The 14,331-nt window shown below is 34.3% G+C and overlaps 1 protein-coding gene across 10 annotated transcripts in view; it reads left to right on the top strand.

Annotated features, from left to right (window-relative positions):
• Positions 1–14,331, top strand: part of CARF (calcium responsive transcription factor) — an 87,702-nt gene that overhangs the window by 53,998 nt on the left and 19,373 nt on the right. For 3 of the 10 annotated variants that reach the window (XM_013062324.2, XM_004764186.3, XM_045078584.1), the window contains 4 exons: positions 686–749; positions 5,002–5,132; positions 5,512–5,884; positions 10,612–12,658. In XM_013062324.2, the coding sequence (XP_012917778.1) occupies positions 686–749; positions 5,002–5,132; positions 5,512–5,884; positions 10,612–10,826 (783 nt within the window). In that variant the 3' untranslated portion in view covers positions 10,827–12,658. Of the gene's footprint in view, positions 1–685; positions 750–5,001; positions 5,133–5,511; positions 5,885–7,444; positions 7,560–8,270; positions 13,319–14,331 lie in introns of those variants that run through there. The other 7 variants (XR_006606351.1, XM_045078585.1, XR_006606350.1 and 4 more) reach the window with 6 other exon arrangements.

Raw genomic sequence — 14,331 nt, forward strand, 5'->3', positions numbered from 1 at the left:
TTGGTCAGTTCTGTGAAAATTTTGCTTACTCTGAGGAGTATAATGTAATTATATAAAAACTACTAATTATAATACAGGAAGTAATTATAGCATTAAAACCTTTGTAGTGGGGCACCTGGGTGGCTCAGTCAGTTAAGGGTCCCGACTCTTGACTTCAGTTCAGGTCATGACTTTCTGCCTCTCCCTCTCCCCAGTACTTACATGTGCTCCCTCTTGCTCTCTAAAATAAATAAATAAATCTTTCAAAAAAAAAAAAAAATCTCAGTAGCAATACCCTTTGCTTCCCAAATTTTTACTATTATGTCTTCTTACCTAAATAGATTCAGATTATAAGCTAGTGCTACTATTCTTTTTCATCTCTTAATTATTCACTATCTTAATTATTTTCCATCTCTTAATTATTCACTATCCAAAGTTCGGGAAGTAAAATGGATTTGGTTAGCAATAATCTTTGCCATCTGTACTTGCTATCCAAATTCTTGCTCTCTGAACTTGGGAAGCTATTGTATTTGGATAGTGAAGTTTACTCATGTTTTGAGAATGTAAACAAATGAAGAGTGTAATTATTGAATAAAACACAGTTATGCTATCACTGAATAAAATATGATAGTTGTATTGATATTTTAAAACACTTTTTAATATAAATGCTTTATTGTTTTTACTGAAATATATGTTCCCATTCCAGCTTCAGTGGACTGCAGATAATGGGCATATTCTCAGAGAGACTGTGACAGTTACATTTGCAGAAGGTAGGCTATTTTGAGTATCTTTAAATAAAATCAGTATTAAAACTGGAAGACACTGAAGATTATCTCATCTAATCAAAATTTTTTCATGGATAAAGAAACCATGGCCCAAAGAGACAGGAACAACTATGTTAGGATTTGTCAAAATAATTCTAGCTGTTTATACATATATACTTACATGTTACTCACATATACTTCCTCATAAATGTTATTTAGCTGTAAAAAAGGATGACACGTTCCCTTTTATAATGACATGGATGGACCTAGAGAGTACTATGCTAAGTAAAATAAATCAAACTTCTAATGAGAAAGACAAATACCATATGATTTCACTCATATGTGGACTCTGATGAACAAAACATGTGAATAAACAAGAAGCAGAATCAGACTTATAAATACAGAGAACTAGCTGATGGTTGCTGAAGGGGAGAGGTGGTGTGGCATGGGCAAAATGGGTGAAAGGGAGTAGGAGAAGGCTTCCAGTTATGGAATGAATAAGTCACAGGAATGAAAGGCGTAGGTCACCTGGGTGGCTCAGTTGGCTTAGAAACCTTTTTGGTTTCACTTCAGATCATGACCTCACGGTCATGAGATTGAGCTCTCCATGCTCAGTGGGGAGTCTGCTTGAAGATTCTCTCTCACTTCCCTCCCCTCTCAAATAATTTTTTTTTTTTAAGGCACAACATAGGGAATATAGTCAGTGATACACAATCACAATGTTTGGTGACAGTTTTGGTAGCTATACTTGTGGTGAGCATGGCATAAGATATAGGGAAGTTGAATCACTGTTACACACCTGGAACTAATGTAACATCGTGTGTCAACTGTATGCAAACAAAAGTGAAAAATAAGGGGTACCTGGCTGGCTTAGTTGGAAGAGCATATGACTCTTGATGTTGGGTTTGTGAGTTCAGGTCCCACAGTGGGTGTAGATCTAGACTACCAAAAATAAATAAATAAACTTAAAAAAAAATTTCTTCATATAATCAGCTTTTGTGCTTTATGATTAAATTTTGAGGTTGATACTAATACAGATCACTATAAAGCTAGGCTAATTCCAGTAATAATAACCTTAAGATACCTTGACCAGGAAATTTTTTCCATTTTACATGGTTTGCTTTTTCTAATATGCTGTTTCTCCTATGTTATCTTACTATTCCAAGCTGTCCTTGTGTGAGAATAGTGACAGAGACATGTAACTTAATCTAGGGAGTAGGGAAATAACGCTTGAGAAAGTGGCTTTTAAACCGAGAACTGCAGAATGGATAGGAATTTGTCGATCCAAAGAATACCATGTTTGAAAGCTAAGCAACAAAGAGCTTGTCATGTTCAAGGAACTTAAGAAAGTTGGTGTGGTTTTAAGCATAGACAGTGCTTGGAGATAAAACTAGATATGCAGAATGGGCTTCGGAGGCCCTTTGAGCTGTCCAAATGAAAGGTGTGATAGTGATTTAGTCTCCATTTAGTGGCATTTATACTAGAATTGGACAGATTTTAATTGTTTTCAAAGGTTTTGGTTATTGATTGAATAGGTGTGGGGGGTAAAAGAATAGGAATGATCTGGGATGACTCCTGAGTTTCTTCCATGAGCAACTGATGGGTAGTGGCATTTACTGAGGTAGGCAATACTGGTTTAAGAATAGGATTTGGTAATGACAAGGGGAAAGAAAAAAAATTCATGAAGTCAGGTTTGGAAAGCTTAGGTATCATAGCCATTTCAATCGAGTGGATTGGGAAGAAGCCACATTGGGATGGTTGAAGAGTGAATGAGTGGTGAATGAAGAAGTAGAGACAGTGTGCTAGGAAGAGAATACAGGGTTGAGGGAAGGTATTTTCAGATAGAAGAAATCTGAAGAGAGAGATGAAGATGAAGGTACTAGATAGCTTTGATGATGAGAAGTTGAGGAAATTTCTGATAATTTCTCTTTTCTCTTTAAAAGCGCTAAGAGTGAAAAAGATCTTAGGAAGTTTAGACATTTGAAATCTTCTATAATGTAGAATGGGAGAGGGGCGCCTGGGTGGCAGATGCCGTAGGGCATTTGCCGTAGGGCATTTGCCTTTGGCTTGGGTCGTGATCCTGGGGTCCTGGGATCAAGCCCCACATCAGGCTCCCTGCTTGGTGGGGAGCCTGCTTCTCCCTCTCCCACTCCCCCTGCTTGTGTTCCCTCTCTTACTATGTCTCTCTCTGTCAAGTAAATAAAAACTTTAAAATATATAGAGAGAGAATGGGAGAAACCTTGTAAGGTTGTCAGGTACAGGTAGGTGAAGGTCCTGTTGAAGTTGGTGATCATAAATTGGTATTAGTAGTAACAGGAAGTTTCTTTTTCAGTGGCATTCAGCTTCGCACGTACAGGCACTGAAAGCCATTTTCATTCAGTGCTCAGATTGTACCAGGTTGTAACAAAAGTACAAAGAAGCAAGGGAGATTAGAGGATTTTCAGGATAGTGACTGAAGCTGTAACCGTGGGATTCAACTAAACTGGATGGGGAGAGAAGTTTATTAAGTGAGAAGTTGATGTATCTGAAGAAAACTGAGGAATCAAAGGCCTGGAGGTTCACCTGAGGTCGAGTAATTGTAGTGAAGTACTTAAGCAAAATCCCTGGAAGAATAAGAGGTTGTGATCAAAGAATGGGATATCTGAAGTAGAGATTTTTAGATGTAGAAGAGTCGAGGGTATGATAGTAGTAGTGGGTGACTGCAGCAGAGTGAAGTACAAGGACAATTAGAAATGAAGATGCCAGAAAGTGAAGTCAGTCAGACAGAGAAAGACATATACCATGTGACTTCATTTATATGTAGAATCTGAAAACCAAAACAAATAAGCAAATGAAAAGCAGAAACAGACCCATAAATACAGAGAACAAACTGATGCTTGCCAGAGGCAGGGGAGTGGTGAGAGATGGGCGAAATGGGTGCAGGGCAGTGGGAGATACAGGTTTCGGGTCCTGGAAGGAGCAAGTCACAGGGATAAAAGGGAACATAATCAATGGTACTGTGATGGCCTCGTATGGTGGCAGAGAGTAGCTACACTTGGAATGAGCATAGCACAACGTATAAACTTGTGGAGTCATTATAGCTGAAACTGTTGTAACACTGTGTATCACCTATACCTTAATTTAAGAAAAAGAAGTAACGAAGCCAAGAAATGTGAAAGTATTGTTTAATCTTCTCAACAGTCCCTTGAAGAAGATTCTCTTACTATCCTGATTTTACAGATGAAACTGGGGTTTACAAACCGAGTAGCATTTTGAAGGTTACAGAGAAAAGCGAGCTAGTGCATAATTCCATCCCTGTCTCATGCCAGCGCCATGTTGAAAAATTACTTAGTTCCAATATGGAAGCAATAAACAGTTGTTGATAATTGATTTTTAATTGACTTAAAGAGATTAATTAATTTTAATTAAATTAAAATTAATATTAATATTTGGATTAATACATAGAAATTACTTAGAGGGATTATATTCCCTAAGGACAATTACTTTAGCAATTGAGATAATAAGAAACCAGAGAGATTTTTACTCTTAGTCATTTATTCCAAAATGAGTTATTGGAAGAAATTTAGTGCTGCTATTTTGGAGGACCCACTTCCTGTCAGGCATTGTCCTAGGGCTACCAAAGATGAATTAAGTTTGGTCTCTGTGACTGAGAGGCTTCATAGGTTTCACACATCCAGAGAAGTTTACAGGTAGTCTAGCATCATAGCACGGAAAATGGGCTAGAGTAGAGCTACAAAACATAATCTTTCAAGGAAAAAACTACTGTTTCTAACATCACATCCTAGATATACTGAATTAAAATTAATGGAGATTGAACCTCAGAATGTATATTTTCTTTTTTTTTTTTTTAAAGATTTTATTTATTTATTTGACAGAGAGAAATTACAAGTACACTGAGAGGCAGGCAGAGAGAGAGAGAAGGAAGCAGGCTCCCTGCTGAGCAGAGAGCCCGATGCGGGACTCGATCCCAGGACCCTGAGATCATGACCTGAGCCGAAGGCAGCGGCTTAACCCACTGAGCCACCCAGGCGCCCCTCAGAATGTATATTTTCAAAAAGTTCCTGAGTGATTCTGATTCTACCAGGTCTGGAAACAGTGAACAAAAGAACTTCTTAAAGTCCTTTTCAAACCTTTGAATTTATTTCCTATTCTAATTGTAATAGTAAGTGTTGTAATAAAATGTAGTGTCATATAACATAGAAACCATAAACATTATTTTGTTATGATAGATGATTTTTTTTTTATATATATAACTTAGGAAATTCACCGGGGGAATCAATTAACACCAAAATGGAAACAAATCAGACAAGGGGTTCTTTGTCTCCAGAGCCGGCCCACTTGCTTTCTTCACTTTCCTCATTTCAACCAAAAGTATTTACACAATTACAGGTAGGTATCCAGTGAAATAGACAAAACTGAAGCCCCTCCCTTTCTTCCTTAATCTCTCTTCTTCTAGGGATGTTACAGAATTATTATAGAATTATAATAATGATCACAGATGTTTTTATTATTAATTTCCTGATTTTTTTGTATCTTGATATAAGATCATTTAAATAATACATTTTTTAAAAGTTGGAATTGACTGTGCATGCAGTAAAATTTTAGTTGTACTACTTTTCCTTTGATTCTTGTTTCTATCCTTGATATTTGTTAGTAATTATATTCCTCTATTTTATTTCAATTATGTGTCAAAAGAATAATATATCCTATGAGAAAATTATACTTAGTAAATTTAAACATTTTGATGTAACTCTTTTCGGTTTAAAAGGGTTTGCAGTTGCAACCAAGATTCACTTCTCCTGATGGACCATCGGCTGTGATATCAGTAAATAACCACCCTTCCTCCAGTCCTTCAAGACTTCTGGATTCATTAGAAAGTACTGTACTGAATAATAATTCTCTGCTGCTTGGTCAAAGTCATAGTCTTCAAACAGATACATGCCTAACCCCAAACAGTAGCATTATTGCTTCTACCATGACTAGCCTTCCAGGACCAGATCAAAATCTGGCTGCAATGGACCAGCTGGTGGAAGTTGGAGATGTTGAGGATGCAGAGAATATGGAAGGAGGTGTTCACCGGATTCTGCTGGGAAATGGGCAGACCATCCCAATACAGATTATAGATAGCCACCCAGCTCTTAGTAAGTTAAAAGCAACTTGTGATTTTACTTTTAACCTTTTTGGACTATCATTACTGTTACACTACAGAAAAAAACAATCATTTCTACTCAGGGGTTTATAAAATATAAAGAAAGTGAAACTAACTAGAAAAAGGGAAAAATATCAAGAGCATAATAACTCCTAAGCTTTTTAATTTTTTCTTCTCCATCAAAATTGTTCTCTAATTACCTCAGTTTACATAGAAAATCTGTGGTGATACAAAATCAGAGCGTCATTGTAGAATGCATGAAAAAAATGAGAAACTTTATTCTTTCAAAGATTATGTATGTATGTATTATAGAGGGAGAGGGCATAGGCAGGGGGGGAGGAGTGGAGAGAAAGAGAGAAGCAGACTCCCCCCTGAGCAGAGAACTGAGTGGGGCTTAATCCCAGGACTCTGAGATGATGACCTGAGCCAAAGGCAGCCACATAAATGACGGAGCCACCTAGGTGCCCCATAAAATGAGAAACTTTAAAAGGAAAACTTATAGTGTAAAGGTTACTATGGAAAAAATGTTACAAGGAAAAATGGAATGAAGTGGACAGATATAAATGTTAAAGATTTTGAGTTATAAACTTTAATGTTGAGTTCTATGGAAACGGAAAGGGAACTAGTTAAGCCTTAGGGACTTGGGTTTAATCCAAGACCTTGTTAACTTTACTTTGTAACAAACCCAGTCAACCTACTCCTACTTGACCTACGTCACTCCCTTTCACATAGATTGTTTCGGATTGCGAACTTTTGTGGAGAAAGATATGCAGTTTGCTTTGAACAACAAAAATCTTCATAGAAATCTTCATAGAAATCCTTAGAACATACAAAGTATTTACCCTAGATTCTTAGACTTCATTCTTTTGGGTAAGGAAAAGTGTAAGTTAGTTCCTTCCAGAAAAGAATCATTTTCTTAAAAGTAATAATTCCAAAAGATTTTAAATTTTAAATTTTTAAAAATTTTTGGAATTGTTACTTTTTTATTCTAAATTTTTTGGAATTGTTACTTTTAAGAAAATTTATCTGGAGAGCTGTGGTTCAGTAGTTGTCACTACTGAATAAGTTTAGTAGAAGTTTAGTAGAAAAGAGGGAAAGGAATATACGTGAATTAATCCTCAGAACTTCATGTAATAGTTGGTGGTGTCCCCATTCTACAGATAGGTTAATCAAGGCTCAGAGAGGTTAAGTAATTACCTAGAAGTGATAGAGCAGGGATTTGAACCCAGATCTTTTGCCTTCAAAGTTTCTTTCCATTCTAACATGCTTCCTCCCTCTGTGTTGTACCAAGGTATTTCTGGGAGCTCTAATCAGATTGCTTTAAAGGAGACCCTCTTGGAATCTGAAATTGCATGATTTATCAAGTTAGATCATGATCTGAGGGACTACTTCACCTGAATATGAATCCTAAGGGTCACTCAAATCCATCTTCTACTGGTTTTCTTTATGGTGTGGGCTAAACTCCTTAACACATCCATATGTGACAAGCATTAGGGGTGTTAACACACTTGCCTGAGCAAATATTGGTCCCCTTAATCTTGGTTCCCTTTAGCAACTGAGAAACTGATATCCCTGAGAAAGAGACATCTCACCTGCCAGTTCAAGATAGTGTCGCTGGTATGCTGCATTCAGATTAATCTGGTCATAAGTACTTTAAAATCAGAATGGTAAGTGCCTTGTGCAGTGTTTCAGATAAGCAAACATACAGCTTGTACAGCTAAGTCAGAACTCTCCATGAAGAGGTGGCATATTTTTTTCTAAAGTACTCATGTAGTTGAGTTTCTTTAGGGAGGGAGTATTTGCCTTGATATATGGCTACATATGGAGGCCATAGTAGACTGGTAACAAATCTGTAAATTTGTAATACGTATACCTACTGTTTGCAAAACATCATTTTCCAATAATAGGAGGCTTCCTGACTTTTGTTTACTCATAGTTTTAAAGGTAGTTGAATTTAAATATGAGATAGTCCTCATACTTTCATGAAATTATGGACTGCTTTTTTATCAAAGCATCTGTAGAGGAGAGGAACTCTGGTTTTCTTAGTCTTTTCTTGTTTTCATTACCAGAAGCATACTGAAATAACTTTTTTTAAACTTCTCAACATTTAATTTTTTATTATTGTTCTTTTTCTTTAAATTTTTTTATTGAAGTTTAGTTGACATACAATAGTACATTAGCTTCAGGTATACACATCCTGAAAGAATTTATTATGAATGACTAAGATGTCAGAAGTACTGAGTTTTCAAATACACTGACTGTTTTTTAAAAAACGACTTGTTTTTTGCTTTGCTTCTAAATTCATATAATTATAAGGATTCCAGTCTTGTAAGTTTACATTAACCTTTAGGGTTTTTCTTTTATGTTTGGTTTTAAAGTTGAAGAAAATCCAGAAGGTACCATTTCTCTGAGCCAAGTTAAGCAAGAACCCAAAGAACCAGCATTGTCTATGGAAGCAAAAAAAAATTTGGACTGTAAGAAATTATCTGCCACATAAATTATTGAAGCTTTTCAGAATTTATAACTTGGGTAACTTCTGATGTCATAAAAAAGAAGGTGAATATTGTCAAAGTGCAGTATTGTGATAGATGGACTAAAGACTAGTTCAATGAGCAACTTTGATTTAAAGCTGATATGTTTGTTGCCAAGTCCATATTTTTGGAAGCTATTTTACTGCTGTCATTTTGTATAATTCTTATGCTTTTTGATTATCTAATGAGGCCAGTATTTCAAAAGATCATCTGAATTTATTCATGACAATATAGTCTGAACACAAATAGTTACATAACTCATCTCTTGAAAATATCTAATTTGGGTTCTGAAAAGACAAAAACAACAAAAAATTGTGTGTGTTTGTGTGTGTGTGAGAGAGAGAGATTATGTGTGTGTGTGTGTGTGTGTGTGTGTGTGACTGTGTGTTGACTTTTTATTTAAAAGTGATAAAAGAACTTACTGCCTCTTTAAAGTTGTGAAGAAATTCTTTACATTATAGCAGACAGGTGAGAGATTATTTGTAGTCTGTCACATTAGGGAAGATAAAACAGTCGTAGATTTGAATCATAACATGAAGCCCAGCATTCTCATTTGTGGAAACAGTAGTTGCATTTTGGCTTCTTCCATTATAATTTTTTATACTTCAAACTACAAACCAATAGCATACTAATGGTCATCTAATAGAAATTTAAAGTGTCTTGGTAAGTACTTATAATTTTAACTTGAATTAATCAGATAAAACACAGAAATAAATGTATATTGCATGGATTTATATAGTATTGTAGGTAAAGCACTACTTATGGATAGGAAAATGTAGAAATTGAGAGAATTCAGAAAAAATAACAGACTTCCCCTGGTGTTTACAGATGATTTGGGGGACTTTTTGGTATCAGCAGGGGATTTTTTTTTTCCTATTTTGTATTGAAGATTCAGCTCTGGTTGGAAAACAATTTGAGTTGTATTTATTTTTCTATGCCAGAGTTCTTACTGAATTGGTGGTATTAGAATTTATGCTATTTCAAGGTAAGTATTTGTAGTTAAAAAATTAGTTCATATTTAACACTTTAAAACAGCCGATGTGTATGTATATTTACTTGTTGAGTAAGTATATTTACTTGAAATACTGAATAAGTACTGATCACTATATTCATTGTAAGCTTCTGTTTTCTGGAAGGTTGGCAAACTAGAAATGTCAATTATAAACTGTCAAGAAATCAACATAAAGGCTTTTTTTTACCCCAGGGACCATGTGTGGGTATATTTAAGCCTTTATTTTAAAATAATAAGGATTTCAAATGGATATGAATATTTAATATTCAAAGGATATGAGATATAATATGAAATTTAACCTTAATATTTTACATGAATATGAGTCATTTTTAGCTTTTCTAAATCCAGTCTCCCATTCTTAATTCATTTTAATTGTTGCAGGTACATATGTATCTAAGTATAAAGCATTGTTATATTAGAAGTGAGTAGAACTTTAATAAAAACATCTTGCTCTTTAGATTTATACCCTATTTAATATAAAATGTATTATTTATGCCCCTATTTAATACAAAGTTAATATTTAATTACATATATGATTTTTAGTTAGAATAGCTAACTGTTCTAAGAACTGAAAATATTTGATGTCAGCATTTTAGAGGCAGGCTGCCAAATCTGATTATGTTACTCTAAATTAAACACAGCTCTTAATTACCTCAAACCCAGATTCCTCTTAGTCTGTGTGTACTTAAAGGGTATAAGTCTAAATTTATATTTTAGTGTTACATTGTAGATAACATTCTTTTCATTTGTTATTTCCAGTTTATGGAAACTGTTTTCAAGATTTTAAGTAATCTTCACTTTTTATTAATGGCATTAGCTTATTAAATATTTTACCAATTTAACTATGTTCCTTTGGAGACATTCTTTTCTTTTTTGATGTTGAGTTGTTAAGGAGAAATGCTTGTTAAGATACAAACTCTAGTGAATTACCTACGAGAATGAGAGATGTTAGAGGATTCAGACTTTGGCACTTAACAAAACACAGTTTTAACAAAACACAGTTAAAAAATATTTCTCTCACTTCATTCTATGTGAATGTCTCTCTGGTCCATTTTTATTTTTGTTTTTATGAGGACAGAAAGTTACAGTGCATCCACCTCACAAACAAAAAGCAAAATTAAAAAAGAGCATGAAGGAAGGTTTCAGTCCCTAATTGTATACTCTTTTGGTTTTTAGGTAGAAACTGGAACTATCAATATTTTCATGTAAGTATTTCAATGAGTAGCTCTTTAAAAATAGTTTCTAAATTTTTAAAAATTCATGTGTCCTCTAAATGCATGTTCAGTCACAATATATCAGTATTGTATTTTAAGGTGCTTAGCATCGCTTTTTTAGAAGTATGTTTACATATTTTAAATATTCAGTTATTTTTTAAATGCACAGGGTATTAAATACAAGTGCATAAAACTTTCAGTATCTATATTTTGCATTCTCCTAACAGCTCTACAGCAAACTTTGACATCTGCTCTTTTGTATGATGTATTGCAAGGTGTAATATATGTAGTAGTGAGTTGGACATTCGAAATAAACAGTTAGAAATTCATAATTACAGCTGAGCTTTTTTCATCATTGTAGTTTCCATGTTCCAAAGCCTCCCAGTGAACTTTATATATACTACAGTGAGTTATAGATAAACACTGCCATGGTGGGCTTTTTCCTTCAATATTAATTTCTCCATAAGCAGTTAACATGTTTAAAAGAAAAAGCTTTTATACTAAGTACCTTGTCTTATCCAAGGTAAATGTTTTTTAAAAGTCGCAAAAACAATAGAAAATAGATTTTGGAAGTTGGTCCTGCATTGCAGTTTCTGATTTTGAGGCCCACCAGCTTGTGTTTCATGTTTATATCCTGTCAAAATACAGACTTAATCATGTGAGTATGTGAAAGATGTCATTTAATTTGTACCAGATTTTTTAAAAAGTTTTAAAATGTGTGTGTATATACATATATATATTGTAACTTAATGTATAGTGTCCTTGTTATAATGTAATTTTTTTCATTAAAAATCCTGTGTTATTTTTTTCTTAAACTTGTTGGTAGTTTTCTTTTTATACTTTTTCTGGGGATAGTGGTAGTTTTGTTCCTCTTAAAGATGTTAAATAAACACTTTAATTACCTGCGAACTTTGGCTAGAAATTTATGGTCAATTTGGAACTTGAAAGTTTTCCAGCATAACTACCAGTAACTCCTGTTATCATTCCATTTAGGAACATATATGCATTTAGTACTCTCAGCTCAACCAACCATCAACATTTTAATATAATGCATGTAATAAGGTATTAGTAATTCTTTTTCTCACATCTTGGCATTGTGATATCTTTAAATACAGCTTTATATTTCTTGGTTAAAAAGGAGGGATCATCAGTGTTTTCCATTCTGGCTTTTCTCTTCTTTCTATTCCTTTTCTTTTCTTTTCTTTCTTTCTTTTTTTTTTTTCCACTTTATTCCACCTGCTCTTTGTAGTACTATAGAAAATCTTACTGTCTCCAGAAGGGGTACTGTATTAACTGTTCCCTATGAGCTGATTTAGCTTCAGACATCTTAAATGGTGTATTGCTTTGGTATCTAAATGTCTGTTATTCTACTTAACTTAGTTGTAATGGCAAAGCCTTAGTGTGCTTTTGCCATATACACATTAACTATGAAAACTATTGTTAAATAATGCAAATATTTGTTGCTGACTGAAGTCTTAAAACTTTAGGAATAAAATCAGAATCTTAAAAAAACTCACTAGTGGATTCTAAATTTGATTCATGAGAAAAATAAATAAGTTGTATGGTTAATATTGAAAACCTCTGAAAATGTAATATGGGTATAATTGTGCAGAGGAAATGTTCAAGGGTAAAACTTGAAATCAATAAATAAGTTTGAGAATTCTAATGTACAGCATAGTAATTATAATCAATAATACCTCATTATAATATTCAAAGTTGCTCAGAGACTACATCTAAAAGGAAAGAATAGGGGGTAATAAAAGGGAACAAATAATTGTGTGACATGATAGTGATTTTTAGCTAACTCTATGGTGGTAATATATTGCAAAATATAAATTACCAAATCAACATATTGTATACCTTAAACTTAATATGTTAATCATATCTCAATTAGGAAAAAAAAAAAAGAATTCTGAAACCAGAGGACAGAGTAGGAGTCCGATATTAGAGTTTTTAAAAATATTTTTATTGAAGTATAATCGACATAAAATAAATTGCACATATTTAAAGTACATAATTTAGGAAGTTTTGATATATGTATACATCTATGAAACTATCACCACAATTAAGATAATGAACATATCCATCACCTCTAAATCCATTCCCTCTTCTTCTGTTTCCCATTCCTACCTCACCATCCCCAAACAACTACTGATATGCTTTCTCTCATGAGAGATCAGTTTGCTTTGGCTACAATTTTATAAAAATTATCTGGTATGAACATTTTTTATGACTCTTGTCACTCAGCATAGTTATTTTCAGATTAATCTGTGTCAGAATATATGAATAGCCTGTTCCTTTTTACTGCTGATATTCCATTGTATGGATATACCACAATTTGTCTATCCATTCACCTGTTGATGAATAGCTGGGTTGTTTGCAGTTCTTGGCTATTACAAATAAAGCTGCTATGAACATTTATATGAAAGTCTTTTTATGAATATATGCTTTCATTTCTCTTAAGTAAATAGTAGTGGAATACCTGGATTATGTGGTAGGTGTATATTTAACATTTTAGGAAACTCAAGTGATTTTTCTGAAGTGGTTATGCCACCTTACATTCTTGTCAGGTGTATATGAGAGTTCTAGCCAACACTTGGTAGAGGCTGGCTTTTATATTATAGACATTGTAATAGGTATATAGTAGTATCTCACTGTGGTTTTAATTTCCATTTCTGAGATGACCAATGCCGTTGAACATCTTTTCATGTGTTACATACCATCTGTATATCTTCTTTAGTGGAGTGTCTGTTTGGATCTTTACCTCATTTTTTTTTTTTAAACAACTTATAATCCCCAGAGGTTGGGCATTTTTTTTTAAGATTTTATTTATTTATTTGGCAGAGATCACAAGTAGGCAGAGAGGCAGGCAGAGAGAGAGGAAGGGAAGCAGGCTCCCTGCTGAGCAGACAGCCCAATGCAGGGCTCGATCCCAGGACCCTGAGATCATGACCTGAGCCAAAGGCAGAGGCTTTAACCCAATGAGCCACCCAGGTACCCCCTCTTTACCTCATTTTTAAATGGAATTGTTTTCTTATTATAGAGGTTTAGGAAGTATATTCTAGATACAAGTCCTTTTTTTGTTTTTAAAGATTTTATTCATTTATTTGATAGAGCATAGCAGCAGGAGCGGCAGGCAGAGGAAGAGGGAGAAGCAGGCTCCCCACTGAGCAGGAAGCTGGATGCAGGGCTGCATCCCAGGACCCTGGGATCATGACAGCTGCGCCACCCAGGCACCCCATAAAGAGCAGTTCTTAATTGTGATTAAGTCCCAGTGTATCTTTTTTTTCCTTTGTGGATCATACTTTTGTGTAAGAGATCTTTGCCTAACCCAAGATTAGATTTTTCTCCAGGTTTTCTTCTCAGAAATTTTATAACTGAGTTTACATTTAGGTGCATCATCCATTTTGAGTCAATTTTTATATACATAGTACACGATCCTTTTTGCATATGAATACCCAATTGATTCAGTACCATTTTATGAAGACTGTATTTCTCTATTGAATTAAATTTATACCCTTGATGAAAAAATTCATTGATCACGTATATTTGGGTGACTTTCTGGAATCTGTTCTTTTTCATTGATACATTGTCTATCTCAGTGGTCTCAAGCAGGGCAATTATGCCACTGGGGAACATTACACAAAGTCTGGAGACAGTTTCAGTAGTGATAGCTAGGGAG

This window comes from Mustela putorius, unplaced genomic scaffold (assembly GCF_011764305.1).
Source record: "Mustela putorius furo isolate JIRA1106 unplaced genomic scaffold, ASM1176430v1.1 tig00000275_pilon_pilon_pilon, whole genome shotgun sequence".
In the NCBI taxonomy this organism is placed as follows: Eukaryota; Metazoa; Chordata; class Mammalia; order Carnivora; family Mustelidae; genus Mustela; species Mustela putorius.